Source organism: Strigops habroptila, chromosome 4, assembly GCF_004027225.2.
Source record: "Strigops habroptila isolate Jane chromosome 4, bStrHab1.2.pri, whole genome shotgun sequence".
In the NCBI taxonomy this organism is placed as follows: Eukaryota; Metazoa; Chordata; class Aves; order Psittaciformes; family Psittacidae; genus Strigops; species Strigops habroptila.
Genome location: NC_046358.1, coordinates 80,259,306 through 80,275,016, shown reverse-complemented (window position 1 = coordinate 80,275,016; position 15,711 = coordinate 80,259,306). Strand labels below are relative to the sequence as shown.

The 15,711-nt window shown below is 45.9% G+C and overlaps 1 protein-coding gene across 1 annotated transcript; it reads right to left on the bottom strand.

Annotated features, from left to right (window-relative positions):
- Positions 1–1,265: 1,265 nt before the first annotated feature.
- On the bottom strand, positions 1,266–11,493 carry LOC115607622 (cytochrome P450 2W1-like). The gene is made up of 9 exons (XM_030485122.1): positions 11,296–11,493; positions 8,848–9,010; positions 6,849–6,998; positions 6,602–6,759; positions 5,627–5,800; positions 4,506–4,647; positions 3,932–4,116; positions 3,220–3,361; positions 1,266–1,539 (listed from the first exon to the last, which is right to left on the bottom strand). The coding sequence occupies exons 1-9, from the start codon at positions 11,491–11,493 to the stop codon at positions 1,349–1,351; spliced, it is 1,503 nt and encodes a 500-aa protein (XP_030340982.1). The 3' UTR covers positions 1,266–1,348.
- Between the last annotated feature and the right edge of the window lie 4,218 nt (positions 11,494–15,711).

The following is a 15,711-nucleotide window of genomic DNA, read 5'->3' as shown; positions in this document are numbered from 1 at the left end:
TGTGTAATGCAAAGTTGGGAGGCAGGCATATGAAATATAATGAAGACATGGGATTCAAATTTTACTGGGTTCCCATGAAGGGGCAAACAAACAACATGATGAAGCATGTGATAAGAAAATGCATATGGAGAGGTGGCGATTCACAGGCAGATAAATGGATGAAAAATTGCCTGAGCTATGCATCAACTGGAATAAGATTGCAGGATATGATGGCAGATAAGAGTGCTACAGACAGGGACAACAGCCAGACAAAGCTAGGGAGGAAAGGAAAACAACCAAAATTGGATCTCGCCTAATCCCTGATCCCAGTTCTCCTTGCATGAGTGTGTGCAATACAAACACTATTAAATTAGGCACCATTTGCATGGCTGGTTCCAATAGCCAGACCATCCCAAATACCAGATTGATGGCTGATGTTGGCTCTTAACATTAACCAGGAGGTCTGAAGTGAGGAACAGTGTTTGCTCCTATTTAACAAGGTCAAGAAAGACAGAGATACATAAAATTAGAAATGGGTCTAGTTTATTTTTCTGTATCATTAGCCTTTTGTGATCAGTTGCTGGTACAAATCTCATGTGGTCTTATGATTTAGACTTCAAACTTAGAATTGTAGATCTTGTTTCATTCAGACTCTGAAGCAGTGTTGAACTTGGTGGGAGAAGTACTTGCTTATCTAAGCAGGTTTGCAGACTCTGGGGCATCGTTCAGGACACTGTTCCATGGCAGAAATAACTTTGTCCTCAAATCGTGTGAATTGATCTGTTTTTTTCACTCCCAGTGTTTGACTTGGCTGCCAAGCCTGGTAGGGTTTTGCTAGAAGCTATGGATAATTAGGAAACTTGGGAAAGTTCAGGCCGTACCCATGGATGGTTCAAGTGTGTGACACACAGTGTATTTCTGTGGCTTCCAGCAAATGACAGTTTGTCTGTCTCCAGGATTTTGGGCAGATTTCTGTGCCGTTTTATGATCCTCACTGCTTCCCCATGGGAGCCTGGGTGTCACACATACTTACTCATGGGCTGCATCCCCATCACCAGACCACCTCTTTGGTCCCTCCTGTGGCTCCATGCACAATATCTCTTGAGAAGAAACGTGTGTTTGTCAACCACCATCATGGTTTCTAAGCAATCATAGCACCTCTTGACAGCATGGGAGCAAAGAGGGGGTCAGCAACCTGTGGGGCATGTGTAGTGGTGGAGAGCAGTGGAGTGGAAGTGGATGGAGACAGTGGGAAGGGGATGTGGAAGAGGGTGATGTGGCAGCATGGGGGTATGGCAAGTCCTAGCATATCTAAGTTGGGTCTAAGCAGCTTCCGCACTTGTTGGGTTGCTCTTCAGCAAGGCTGTGGTTATTCACGCAGGATAGCACAGGTTGCCTGAGGCTGAGGCCTTAATGTGAAAGTCGTTTGGGGGACGGTAAGGTCCAAGTCAGACTCTGAAACTCCTGGCTGGGGTTGAAAAGTAAATGTCTGAAGCAACCCTACAAAGAAGACAAACAGCTCCATCTTGGCGAGGCTTTCTCCAATGCAGTTCCTTCGCCCTGCAGATGAAAGCAATGTGTTTACTTGATGGAAAGAGCGAACTACAATGTTTGCCATGCACATGTTAGCATCTGAGATGTTGTAATGGAAGCAGGAGTGAATCCTTTCAATGCACCAGAAATATTTTGGAGTAGAGGAACCCGAGTTGCTGAAGGTAGCTGTCCCAGTCACACAGGCACAGTGTGCCTGCCTGGTCTCTTTTGTCACACAGCCACCTGCAGCAGCAAGTCACAGCCATATAACATGGTTATTATGCATTTATGGTGTACCCTCCTCTCCTTAGCTCTTCCAACCTCCTCAGCATCTTTAATCCTTTCTCTTTGAAAAGCTGCCTGATTGATAGAAAAATGCCACCTCCTCCCAAAGTGGAATGGCTCGAAACTCACTTTTCCTGTGGAATTTATCCTAACATCCCACTCATAGAAAAGATTGTGTTTCTTCTTTCCTACTCCCTCTCTGTGCTAGATTCCTAGCACCTGCGTGATAGTCCCTGTATGGTTGCAGCACTTGGTGGACAGCGAGGACTGGCTTCTTAATGTCCAAAGTCACTACTGAGGGTCTGGGGTTGGAGCATGTTCTAGAATTCCTTCAAGCATCCTTTCAGAGGAACAGCTGGAAAGTTTAAAGTTACATGGAAGGATCTGTAGGATTCTGCAGGAAATCTCCTTTTATAGCACTTAGGGTTTCCTCCAGTGTTGGGATTTGTTAAACTCCCAGCAAGACTCTTCCATCCAGCTGTGCCCTTTCATAATACACGCTGCTGCAGCCATGGCAGGCACAGGCTGAGGGCAGGCATGTCTGGAAATGAGCAACCTTTGGAAGCATTGATGGCTGTTAGGAAAGCATGGAGGAAGAGATACTTCTTCTTCTAGGATGGCTTAAGGGAGAGTTTCTGATATCTAACAACTGTTCCTACCATTAGCTCAGTTTAAGTCCCAGGGGGGTCGGGTTTATGAGCCTCCAGAGAGAGAATGTTAATTGTATTTTGCAGGTGAAATTGAGATTAAAAAAACAATAAAACAAAAAGTTTGTGACTTGACCAAAGTGCCAATGGAGGTAGTGTCAGGATCACCTCCCCTAACCACAGGGCTGTGCTTCTTCCTCTAGAAGAACAGGTCTTGCTGGGAATCTTTGGTAGCTCTCAAAAGTGACACTGGAAGAATCACAATCTAAGGTGATTTCCGGGAACAATCCAGGGCTTTGGATTTAAGATTTCACAGTGAGAGTAATCACCTTGTCCATCAGACTCACTCACACATGGGACTTGCCTTGAGACAGAACTTGAGGGTGCCTGGATTGTACCCTCACTTCCAGGAGAGCTCATGGAACCCCATACATAGCTGTGCTGGCAGCCCCACCAGTCCTGTCTGATTATCCACCTACTCCTGGCAGCTTTGAGGCACTTTTCCACCTTCTTTTGGATGCAGTGTATCCCTTTCTTTTCTCCTATTGAACCTTTGGGAATCAATGACTTCAGTGGTGGGAGAGGTGTGCTCTAAGAGCAGCCATTTGCCTGGATGCAGAATAGTTGACTCTGCTCAGTTGCGTGGTTGCTTATTCACCAAGTTAAAGGCAGTACTTAGCCATGAAGACCCCATTAGTGTACAATAAAATCATCCTGCCGTAGCCTCAGCTCTGTGCAGATCAGCTGTGTGCTGATCAGCAGATCAGTTAGTTACCTGTGGAGAAGGGCAGGAAAGCTCCTTTCTTTACAAAATTCCCTTCGGCATCAAGGAAGTGGTTGGGGTTGAACTGATGTGGTGTTTCCCATTGTGTCTTGTCCAGCAGCACTGAGGTAAGTGACGGGATTACAATTATACCCTGGAAGAGAAGTACATGAAAACACAAAAGATAGCAGAAATGCTTTGGTTTGGTTCATTTTGCAGCAGAGACTTCAGTGTCCCAGGACATTTGCTCCACCTGGGGGAGGTGGAGACGCTTGAGGGTTTTATCCCGTCAGTCAGTAAAGAGAGAAGTCAGTGAGATTTTCCCAGCAGTGTCAAGGACTGAAGCCAAATGCCACGTGGTGCTGTGAAAACCTCAAGGGAAAGGGTCAGATCCTGTAAATTACTTCCCTTTCAAGTACTTCACTGTGCAGATGGCATCAAGGAGGTAAACCAGGGTCACTTGTGGAGTGAGGAAGTGAGAGTGACTGAATTGAGTCCTACAATACCAGTCTCTCTGGATTCCATGTAGTTGAACGGACTCAACTATGAAGCAATAATCCTACAATACCAGTGTCATAGACTCAACATAGGAACTCTTCTGGGGATGATTCTGGACACCTGCTTTGGGCTTCTGTCCTGTAATTCCATCTAAAGAAATTGGTCTGTAGTGGCGGTGGCAAAAATGAGGAGGGTGGTGTATTCCTGGGATAGAGCAGTTACCTACCTTGGGAAGGAAGTAGCCCCTGAAGTGCGTGTCAACAGCAGTGCAGCGGGGAACGTGGGGCAGGAGGGTGATAAATCTCTGCACTTCATGTAGCACCGCATTTGTAAATGGCATGTTCTTCCGATCCTCATATGTGGCCCAGCTTCCAGCTTTGACAGTTCTCCCAATCTCCTCCTGCACCTTTTCTGGAAGAAACAAACAAAATGGAGGTGCCTCAGCAAGGAAGTGAACTCCCACCTTGGATCTGGTTTGGGGAAAACCATATTTTTGCAGGGTCTGAAGTGAGATGGTTCCTTAAAACACCAGCCTGGGTTTCCCCCCTCTATTTCTAGTTCAGGCACATGGATGGGCTGGTTCCCCAGCATCATAGTTTACTCTCCACCCATCCTCTCTCCTAGCAAGGAAGAGGAACTATTTTGTTGTGACTTTGATCAGCATCTAATTACATCAGGAATTCATAACAATTAAGAGATGGGATTCAGCTCTTAAGGCAAAAGAGCTTTTGTGGATCTGAGACCTCTCCCCTCCTCATATCAGCCATGCCACAGATGTAGTGTAGGTAAAAGGAGCTCACTTTGAATCTCTGGGTATTTCATCATCAGCAGGATGGCCCACTGGAGCGTTGTGGCTATGGTTTCTGTTCCTGCCATGACCAGGTCGAGTATGGATGCCATTAAGTTGTCATCATGGAAGAGGCTGTCTTTCTTGTTTTTCTCCTTGAAAAACAAAAGTGGTAAGAATGGTCTTAAAGCCATCATCAGTCTTAGCTCGGGAGATACCGCATAGCCTACGACACTGTTAACTATGATCTTGTGTTTGTGAACTAGGTGATAAAATGGACCTGATCTTGAATGCGAATCATTCACCACATATGGGAGCACTAAAGATGGAAGGTTTGGAGTGGAGTTTTGGTTCAGCATCCATCCCCACCCGGAAGCAGGCTGAAGCCCAGGACCAGATGCTGTTCATGGACTCAGCCTCACAGGTTTGGAAAGAGCCCAGTCTTTCCCCTCTACCGAAGAAGATTCAGCTCATCCTAACTCTTAGGGACTCCTTCTGCCCAAAGGCAGGTATGAATCCTTAACAATGTTTAAAATGACCTTCAGGCCATTTAGGACTATACTGACCCTTCCTCCACATAGCTGAGAGGAACACTGAATGCCTAAGGTTGGCCCAGATCCAGTTTGAAAGCAGAAAAAACTCAGAGCCCAAATTTTTTGTGTTGAATGAAATCAACTGATGTGTGAAACTGCTGAGTCTCTACTAAGGTTAGATGCAGGGCAGGGCTAGGACTTGTACTGATGATTTATCATTCAAATACTTAGTCTGTAATTTGTCTTGGAGCAACAGTATCAATGATTAATTGATTTGTTGTCTTAAAAAGAAAGGCAGAGTCAGCTTTCATGCGAATTCATGCATTTTCTACTAGGAAAAAGGATTTGATCTCATATTATTAGTGCTGCTATTTCAGGAGTGGACTGACACAGTGGCTTTCATATCGTAATTTTGATAGAAAAATCCCTGCAGTAAATTATACCAACTGTAAGAGACTGACATTTGATTTCAGTGCCACTAGAATAATGGCATGGATTTCAATAAGTTTACATGACATGACTGAAATCAAGATTCAGCAACTGTTTTAGCCAGAAAATCCAAACGACATGTTACAAACAGTCAACAGAGCTAAGCAAATACCTCTTGTTGCTTGAATATCAGTGCATCAATGTAGCTTCTCACGCTGTTCTCATTGATATCCTCCCTGCTCGCCTTCATGTATTGCCTTAAAATGGCACGCACATCTTCTATTTTCCTAAGCATAATCTTGTGGGTTTTGAAAAGAAATCCCAGGAATGGGTAGAAATTGAAATACTAGCAAGGAATTAAAAAAGAGAAGCATTAAGTCTGCAGAAATATCAGCATGCTGAAACAGCTTCTTCCTAAGGCATGACATATCAGTTGAGTTTTGTCATGTAGTAGTATCTTAGCATCCCAGGGACTTCCCAGGCAGATTTTCATAAGGGAGGGCTTTGCAACCTTTGAGCCTTTATTTAGTACTATCTAATTTTAAGCATTTATGCTGACCTGGGGGAATAGATCCTGTTCCAGTAACAGGTATGTTGCTGGTAGCAGGTTGACCTGTAGCAGGTCAGCCTCTCAATAGAGTTGGGTCTTCAGTGTGCCAGGCCACCAACCAGTTTAGATGAGTATGAGACTAGTTATTTTTTTCCAATATCAGTTATGAAGGACTGGGTATGATAGTTTGAAGATAAGCAAAGTTTTCCTGGCACTCTCCAAGGAAGCATATTCATGCAGTTTGTGAAATGTCACTTATGTAAACATCAACACCGAATGTGTCTTTATAGAAAACACAGGAAAGGCAAGGCCTAGATGACGCAATTATGTTGAAAAGGCAAAAAAGGCTAAAATAACCATAGTTCAGTTTTCATTTTAGCTCTGCACAGATGTGCAGGATGGTTCAAAAGCAGAGTAGCAAAGGGTAATCTGGCAACACATTTGTGGTGACCAAGGTGGTACCTGGAGGACTGTCACATTTTAGGTATGATGGTTCTGAACATTTGAAAACTGCTGAACTAAACCCTGTGGGTTTTGTTGCTCAAAATGTAATGTGTCTGTGTAAAAGAATGTTATTTGGTGGGACAGGTTGCTTACGTTCAAATATGGAGATCCCAGCAGAATCATAACTTCATCTATGAGTCTTAAGAGAGTGGTAAATGTTGGGTCCTTATATTCAAACCTCCCACCAAACAGCATGACAAAGGTGACGTTGATTGGAGCACAGTTGAAGGACGTCAAGCTGAAAGGTTCCCCTGCAATGGGAGGAGGATTCAAATGTTAGATGTTGCAGCAGCAGGGACATGTATGAGGCTGTACAGCACTGGGATGGTCTCCAGCTCACCTTTGAAGGATTTGATCATCTCAATAAGGAAGTGAAGTTCCTCAAATATTCTCTCTTCTATTGTTTTCTTCCCCATGCCGAGGTTACGCATGCTGGATACGGTGAATCTCCGAGTTGTTCTCCACAGCTCCCCAATAGAGAAGAACAAACCTGGGGAGGCCATGAGACATTGCGCTGGGCTCACACACAGAGGAACCCCACCACACGAAGCAAAGCAGGGGACTGGATGAGGAGGGATCTCCACAAGTGTTTCTGCTGCCCAGTTTCCCATGGATTTAGGGACTAATGGTCTCCCATTTCTGTGTGCCCCATCCCTGTATCCTCTCAGCTCCATTCTCCCAGTGTCACTGAGCCTGTAGTTTGGGAAAAACAAGCTCCCACCCAAACCAGTTTGTCCCAGCCCTCTCCTGAGTGCAAGGTAAGCAGGTATGGCTTTCAGACCGGTACGGGTTGGCTGTAGAGCTGGGGAGAGATGTAGGTCTAAGTCAGTCCTGCAACTTTTCTGACCCTGTTTGGCTGCAAGTCTCAGGCCTCAAGCAACAATCTTGTATCTTTGAAGCTTCTCCCTTTGTCTTATTCCAGTCCTAAAGGTATTTTATCTATGTGAGATGGGATAATTCAATCTCCTCAATCCTGGTCAGTGCCGAACTGTTTTATTGAGATTCCCAGTAGCACTGTATTTTCAGCAGTGACAATATTACTATCGTTTTGTGGAGGTTTCTGAGTTCATGCCTTGATGATCGCTAATACCACCAAGCAGGGATGGGTATTTCATCCCATCGGAGTGTTGGAAATAGTATAAGAAAAACTTATGTTAGTATAATCCAAAACCTATCTCGGATTGTGTCAATCAAAAAGCTGGATTCCAGCACTTCACATCTTCATCTTGGCTGCAAGGTTTTTAAATGCGTTTGCTTTCTCTAGAATGAACACTGTTATAAAGCAGTGTAGTTGTCATTTGGAAAGAGAAACTTCTTGCTCTAAAAACGCCAAAGCAAATTTAATTTTATTTTTTTCTTTAATTGATGCAATTTCATCTGGATCATTCCTTTTCTGCAGCTTTAGAGTCAATAAATTGGCATTTTCTGAAGAAGAAATGTTTCCTGGGAAAAGCTGTGAGCATTGTTACTTCGCCTCTGTGAATTTCCACCTCTAAGTGGCTCAGACCTGAGCTGAGAAGGTAAGTGTGAAAGGACTTATGGTGCAATACTGCCTGTCTCCCCCAGGGATATTTTTCATGTAAATCAGCTCTGAAAAATGCTTTTCTTCCCATCGATTCCTTTTCTTTATGTAGTGATAAATTAATCTATTGACATTATGGCTGGGTAATTTAATTTCTAACTGTAATCCCAACTTCAGCCTGTGACCAGCATATAAAGCTACCATTTGGATGCTCAAAGCTAGAGCCACAGCTGAAGCAGAGGATGGAAAATCAAGGCAAAAAGTCCTCTGAAATACTCAGGGATGGGGAGTTGCCTTGGAAAAACTCTGGGATTGTTTGTAGGGGTGAATTTCCAGCCCCAGCCTATTGCTTCTGCCTGAGCCTGTTTCGTGTTGGTCCACCTAAAAGCCTTTGTGGGGAGGCAAGGCGCAGGGGACTGATGATGTCCAGAGTTGTGGCACCTCGCAGTGGGAGAAAGGGAAAAGCCCTACAGCTCCAAACAGCCAAACCGGTCAGTCTGAAGTCCCCTGAAACCATGGGGAAGGTTTGTAAATTCCGCTCTCATTGAAATCTTATGGAAATTAACCCCAGAATTACCATAGTGCCTTTAAAAATCCCCCTCTTCACCCTTGAATGATTAGGACATGGATTAGCAAAAATGGTGAAAAGCCAGGAGGCAGTGCATGGAAATGAGGAAAACCAAATGTTTTAACTCAGCTTGGCTTCAGAAGGGCCCAAGGGGGATGTTTAAAAGCCAGGCTCCCGGGATGCACGGTTATGCTGGCACTAAGCGACGGTGTCATCCCTCCCACCCACCCCCACTCATTGCTCTAGTACCATTTCCGTTCTGAATTTGGTCAAATATTGGGATGGATGGTCTGTCTACAAACTCCTCTGTGTAGTTCACAAGCGCCTCCCGCACAACTTCGTACCCGGTCAGGACCACGACTTTCTGGAACCCGAAGTGGAGGGTGAAGATGGGGCCGTATTTTTCCGCAAGCTGAAAAAGAGGCAAGCTGTGATGGTCAGGAAGGGAAGGAGCCTGCATGAGGCAAGCGCCTGTTGCTTTCTGAAAGGACATATTACATCCTGGCATCCTGCTGGGAATGGCCGTGGAGCCGCCACCTGCAGAATGGCACCTGTGAGCTAAAGCTCATCACAATCAAACCCGTTGCATTTTGTACGGATACCTGGCCAGCATCCATATAGATTTTAGGCTTCTTGCCATCAAAGAACCCCCACCCCATCAGTGCATTATTAATCCGGTTTTGCTGTTAAAGAGAAAATAAATGAAACCCAAAAAGAAACCCACCTAGAGTTAAAGACTGGACCTCAAATGGCAACACAAGTTGGCAAACCAGAGAAAGACAAAAACAGAGAAGACATTTCAGTGCAAATAATGATGCTGTCACACAGGAAAGCTTTGGTATGATACTCCTCTCGTACCAAGGCACTCCTGCATCCCTGCTGTTAGACCAGGGGAACCGTTTGCCCCATGCCAGGTGTTTAGTTAGCCCTGGCTCACCACAAATTCCAAATCCATGCCCCTCTGCTCGGACATGGCTTTGGTACCTACAGCTCTGCTGGGCATAGCAGGGAAACCCACAGCAGGAGCAGGAGGCTGCCCAAACTGCTGGCTGTCCCCGTGCCTGTATGCAAAGTGATGCTCATTTTGCACTGAGAAGGCTCTGGGTGTATGTTTGCCATAACACAGAGAGGTTCTTTCACTGCCGCACACCCCAGGACAAATTCTCCACAGCTCCCCACCAAAGCTGTGCCTTGCTGGCTGGTTTTCAAAGGCAGCGCAGTGCCTCAGGTTGCTGAAAATGCCTCCAGGAGCACGCAGTCCCGCTGGCATGTCCTACATGTGCCCCTGGAGCTGCTGTGCTGTGCACTGATCCCTACTCCTCTTAGCCCAGGAAAGGGGTCTGCAGCAGAGAGAGGCAGGCTGATGGGGGAATCCAAGCTCCACAAGGACTGGTGTGTGTGCCTGCCCCTGGCAGCTTGAAAACAGCATTCAGGGACAGCTGAGAAGAGTTTGGGCTGGGCTGGAGCAAGGTGATGGGAAGCCACAGCAAACACACGGTGTATACATGCAGCCTCAGCCCGTGCCGGGCCCTACGGCAGCTTCCGCAGGGATGAGGGAAGCACCAGGGTGCCCAGCCAACAAACCCTGGTGCCTGCTGCTCGATGCAATCACCATTTTTTGCTCTCTGTGGGGTGAGATGGAGGGATAACCCCTCTGGAGTCATCCCAAAGTAAATGCAAACATAGGCAATACCAAATAGAGCTTAGCAGGTGATGAAAGCATGCAGGGATAATTCCAAACCGCCGTTCAGAGGCTGCGGCAACGTCTGCCGAGCCCCACTGGGTAAACTGACCCCAGCCCTGACATTGCCCATTAACAGCACCAGGTGCTGGGAGCCTCACCCCGCGGCAGAGCTCTCCCACCACCCGGCTGCTCCCGTAGAAGCACCAGTGTTTGCTGAGCACCGGCGTTACGGGAGCCGTGTCGACGCCTTGTCGTGAACCGCCACTATCTGTTTGCTCACTCTCTCCCTGACCCCGGTGCAGGTCGATCCCCGTGGGTGCTGTCTGCTGAAGCAAGGGGAGAGCCCTCAACAGCCTGACACAAGCACCCCAGGCTGTGCCAGCCTCATCTTGCACAGGACAACCGCTTACCACCATGCGCTGGGTGAGTTGTCTTAATTACAGGTTAGCAGAAGAGCTTGCAGGCTATTCATTCTGGTTGCTCAGCACAGCTTTTCCACCCCTCTTCTCGTACTGACATCCAGATTTTAATGCGTATCCAATTCACCAAGAGGGAAGTGGATTTTGCATGGGGCATCTGGATTTGGCCCTCTCTGGAGCAGTTTTGAGGTCATTCCACTGTGGAATTCCATTTGCCAGTTCTCCAGGGCAGCGAGGAGGGAAACGATTTCATTTAATGTTAGTTATGTCCTAATGCTTTAGAAGATTTCTGGGCGTCTGAGCTGTCAAATTAATATTTCAAATCCCACAAGCATTATATACTTCGTGTACATCATCACAATTACATGAAGAAATCCCGTATTACCCAAAGGTCTTGTTTTAATGGTTGATCGCTCATAAATGGCCTTGCATCAACACAGACACTGGCTAAAAGAAGCCTAGAAAAATGTTATAAAGCAGTTTTCACACCCTTACAATTTAGTTTGAATTAACAAAGACAAAAACTTCTCACTGATACATCCCAGGCAGCTTTAAAAATCTATAAGGGTCTGGGTTTGGGGGTTATTGTCCTACCTTCATTAGTGATTTATCTTGCCTTCTAATATCCACCAAGTGCAGGTTACCAATGATCGGAAGAGGAGTTGGACCGGGAGGAAATTTAAAAGCTGAATTTTTATAGCCAGTTGAAAAATAGACTACAGCTAATAATATTGCTGCACACAGCAGACAAGTTAATGTAGGATCAGAGATAAATGAAATTAAAAAAGCCATTTTTTTTTTAGCAATAATCTTGTTTTGGGGGGCTAGAAGCAATAAAAGTGCAGTGGCACTGTTCAGTTTCTGCCAGCTGGCTTTCTGTTTGCTCTCTGCGATAGCTACAAGCACTCGATTCTTATTAAGGTTTGTAGAGTACCTAAATAAATACTGCATACTCCACCCTCTTTAAACACCTCAGAGAATGTGGTCTAAGCAGTTTGCAAAGCCTGTCCAGAAGTAAAGAGAGTTTCAAATTACAAACCCATGCATGTGTGTGCAAGAACATACACATGGGAAAAGGTGCTTGGCATTCCTCTATAACCTCCTCCTCCCCTGAGACCTCAGGGTCCTTCATTAGCAGCACTGTGACCCTCCAAACACTCCACTGACACCAAGAAACAAAAAAAGTTTCCTTGAATCCTATTAGAAATCTCCAGGTTTAGATTTGGGTAGGGTTTGAGATCTCCGTGTTTCTAGAGAGAAAAATAATATTGTTATGGGAGACTTCAGCTTTCTTGATGTCAAGTGGAGATCAAAGGTTGTTAATGATGGTAAAGCCCATGTATCCCTGGGGGTTCTTCATGAAGTCAGCTCTGAACTGCCCAGAAGGGATGTGATTTCAGACTTTGTGTCTGAAAGAGAGGACATGTAATAGCTAGCCATGGAAAATTAGCTTGGATCAAGTGATCATGAGTGGATTCATGACTGGAATGGAAAGACAAAATTAGATTTGAAATTTCTGGGAGGATTTTTCCTTTTGCAAGAGCAGCTTCTAAGAGAGAGAGGGAAGAAGTTGATGAAGTTCATGAAGCTAGATGACCTGTCAGGCTTCAGAAGGGGAAGAAGACAGGAGGAGGGAATGACTTTAAGTCAAAGATACTAAACACCTGGAGCTTGCATCCCTCCTAAAGGTTTAAATCTTGTATGGAAAGAATTGAGTGTTACCTAGTTGAATAGTGGTTTTCAGGAGGATATTGGGAATAAACAGCCAATAGAATAAGATTGTTCAGGGAAGAAAGAGCTATCTTACATGATCAGGAAGAACAAGGCTAAAGGTGCATTTGTCCAAAGGTTAGATCATATAAAAGCTATTATTCAGCAAATATGGGTCCTCAGCCTTGCATGTGCAAAGAAGTTAGGGAGGGAAGTGGACATAATCTGAAGTGATTGGTTAGCATGGTTAGCACGGTCCCAGAGCAAACTGGAGCTGCCTGCACAGTGCAGAGATGTTACAGCACAAGAGACACCCAGAAGCAGAAGCAGCTCATGTGTTGCAACATTTCTGGGATATTTTTTTTTATTAGTTTCCAAGAAATGGGCTGGAGGCAACGGTTTCCCCCAGAGCATGCCAAGGATGACTCAACCTGCCTGCTCTAGTGAGTGGAGAGGCAGAGGGGCTGTAAAGACAGGCAAGAAGGATCAGGGCTGGCACAGGATGCAGAACGTGGGCACTGCAATGAGAACTTGCGATGGCACAGTGTGCTTTGTGCCCTGTGCAAAATGTTTGTTCCTGCAGGGTTTTGTTTGACTGGCAGCACCCTGCAGTGCAAAAGTTACGTGCTGCTCTCCTGGTATTTCATCCTTGCCCTGGGAGCCGCTGAAATCATAAAAAGGCCTTTCAGAAAGAGACTTAAATTGTCTCTGAAAATCCAGGGGGGAGTGTATTGGGTTTTTTTAAACCAGGCTCTGAGTGCAATGCATTAAAATGACAAAGGTAAGTAAAGCTCTTGCAATGACAAGAAATTCCTGTCTCAATAATGGGTCTGGTACGTGTTTCGCTCCGGAGCTGCACTGCTACGTGCTCCCCTGCCTGAGCACACAGAGCTGAGCACAAAACACCTGCCAGGAGCTGACACTGCTCCGGGTGCATTCCTGGGGCAGCCAGACCCCTCGGGGTGCTTGCAGCCAGGTTGTCCGGGTTGCTCTCCATCCCTCGTGCCCACGTGGCAATCCTCTGCCACAGCATGTGAAGCCAGTGATGGTGAGGATGTGGAGCATGGGCTTCATCCACCAAACTGTGCTGCCAGTTAGCCAGCCTGGGGAGAGCCAACCAGTAACGCACCAGCCCTGCATCCTTTAAATTAACTTAAATCTCCCCAAATCTCTGCACCTTCCCCATCAGTCCCATTCTTGACCAGCAATGCATCCAGGACTGCAGCCTCAGATAACTCCTGCTGGCTGTTACCATGATGAGTTCCTTCTAAGCAAGGGCAGGAATCACTGTAAGAGGCCACAGCAGAGACCCATTCAGAGCCACGTCCTGTCTCAGGCAGCAGTTGTGATTTTCTGAGGTTGGACATTCAATTATTTCCTTTGAGCTGTTTGTGGCTATGAGTATTGCTCACTCTTTCCATTGCTAAACGTGTCCTGGCTGCATGTTGCCAGGGATCCCTGTCTAGAGTGGGTGTATTAAAGGTAGTGCAGCCCAACTTTATCAGTTTGACCCCAAATCAAGTTCATCCTACAACAACAGATGGATCGACAGCAACAGAGCAAAATATTTATTTATTAAGAAGGAGATAAGATCAGGCTTGCTGTAATTACACTGCAAATAGAGCAACAGCAAAACAAACATAAGCAAGAGTGGCAGACTCCTTGAGATGTGACCAGAAGCTGGGGCTAGTGCTATGGTAGGTACAATGCATGTACAAGTGCAATACCAGTACAAGCACAAGGTACAGTGCAACTATTAAAGTGCTGCCTTTAGTTGCATGAACTAAAGCTAGTGTGAAGAGTCTGTGTCTTGGCCAAAGACTGCCCCACTTTGTCATTTCTTCATATTCTCTTACTCCTTTCTTTCCTTCCATTTGCAGCATAGATCAGCCTTAGGTGACAGCAGATTTAGTTTTATGTTATTTATTAACCATAACTTCCCCCTCAGTCTCTGTACCTTTCTGTTTCTCCCTTTTTTCTTTTCATCCCAGCCTGCCTTTCCTGCCTCAACCAACACAAAAGCATCTTCAATGACTCACTGCTCCCTAACCCACCTGTGGTTTCCTCCCTGTTTCACCTCACACGAAGCAGCCTCCTCTCTTGTACCTGCACCACTATTCAGATTTCACACACGTATCATGCTTCCCTCAACTGGTGTAGTCTTGCGGGTACACGTAGGTGTTCCTACTCCCAATGGCTGCTACATGAAATAAATCATTAATTGTAGTAATCAAACAGCTGCTTTAGGACAGCCACAGTCTCTGGGGTGTCGCCAGCTTTCTACAGAGACCTCATAGGACAAGTTAATGGTACAGGTGAATGACTTGGTAACAAAGCCTAACCTGTGCCTCTTTCCAGTCTCTATTACCCATTTTACATCTGTTTTCACAGTGACTACGTTCAAAATCCTACTAGCCTTGACAGTGATGCAGGATCTCCACTGGCAGAACATGAGCATTACCAGCTCTGAATTTGTAATTTCAGTTCCTACAAAAGTGGCCAAAGCACTTCTTGCAAGCACCAAAATCTCACTTGCAGTTCTTACTGTGATGGCCCTGCTCCTGCTGTGTGCTGAGCACGTGTAACTTCCATGGGAGCCTATGCAGTGGCATTTGCTCAGCAGTGCAGGCTGGTCTGTTACTCTGCTTGGAGACCTTGCTGCCTATCCCTGACACAAGGAATGTCTGAAGAGGAAGACAGCTTGAAGTTGCTGTCTGTCTGCAGCTCTACACCAGATACGCAGCCTCAATGTACCTAGTGTAGGGCTGAAGAGAGACAGCAGCATTTTCTAAACTGTATTTTCAGTCAAATGGAAAATATTGTCCCTATTACTCCTAACACACCTGATATATGAGACTGAAGTTTGAATTAGGAGCCTGTGGATGATGGTTCACCGTGCAGTCAATGGAGAGAATGAGCAATTGAGACCTTGTGGCAGTTGAATCATCCACTGAAGAATCCTCTCTCTCTCTCTCTCTGTGGAGGGTAGAGAGGGTCTAGAGAGCAAGTACAGCTCCTAAGGTGCAAGCGGAGAAGAGGGCTGAGACTCTCTCAGCTCTCTGATGGGAGTGTGGCAAGTCCTGCTGCACAGCCCCAGGCTGCATCACCCTCACACTGCCTTGGCCTTGTGTCCAGCTTTAGCCATGTTGATTCAGAAACTCTTCGCTTTCTGTGGCCAGTCATTTTCTGGCCGTTTAGGGGTCTAAGATGGCCCACTAAGGGATCAGACAAGTGTGAGAGCCAGCATGAAGCCAGGAGAGGTGAGGGAGTGGTAGAAATGCCTTTCTCAGAAGCAGAAAG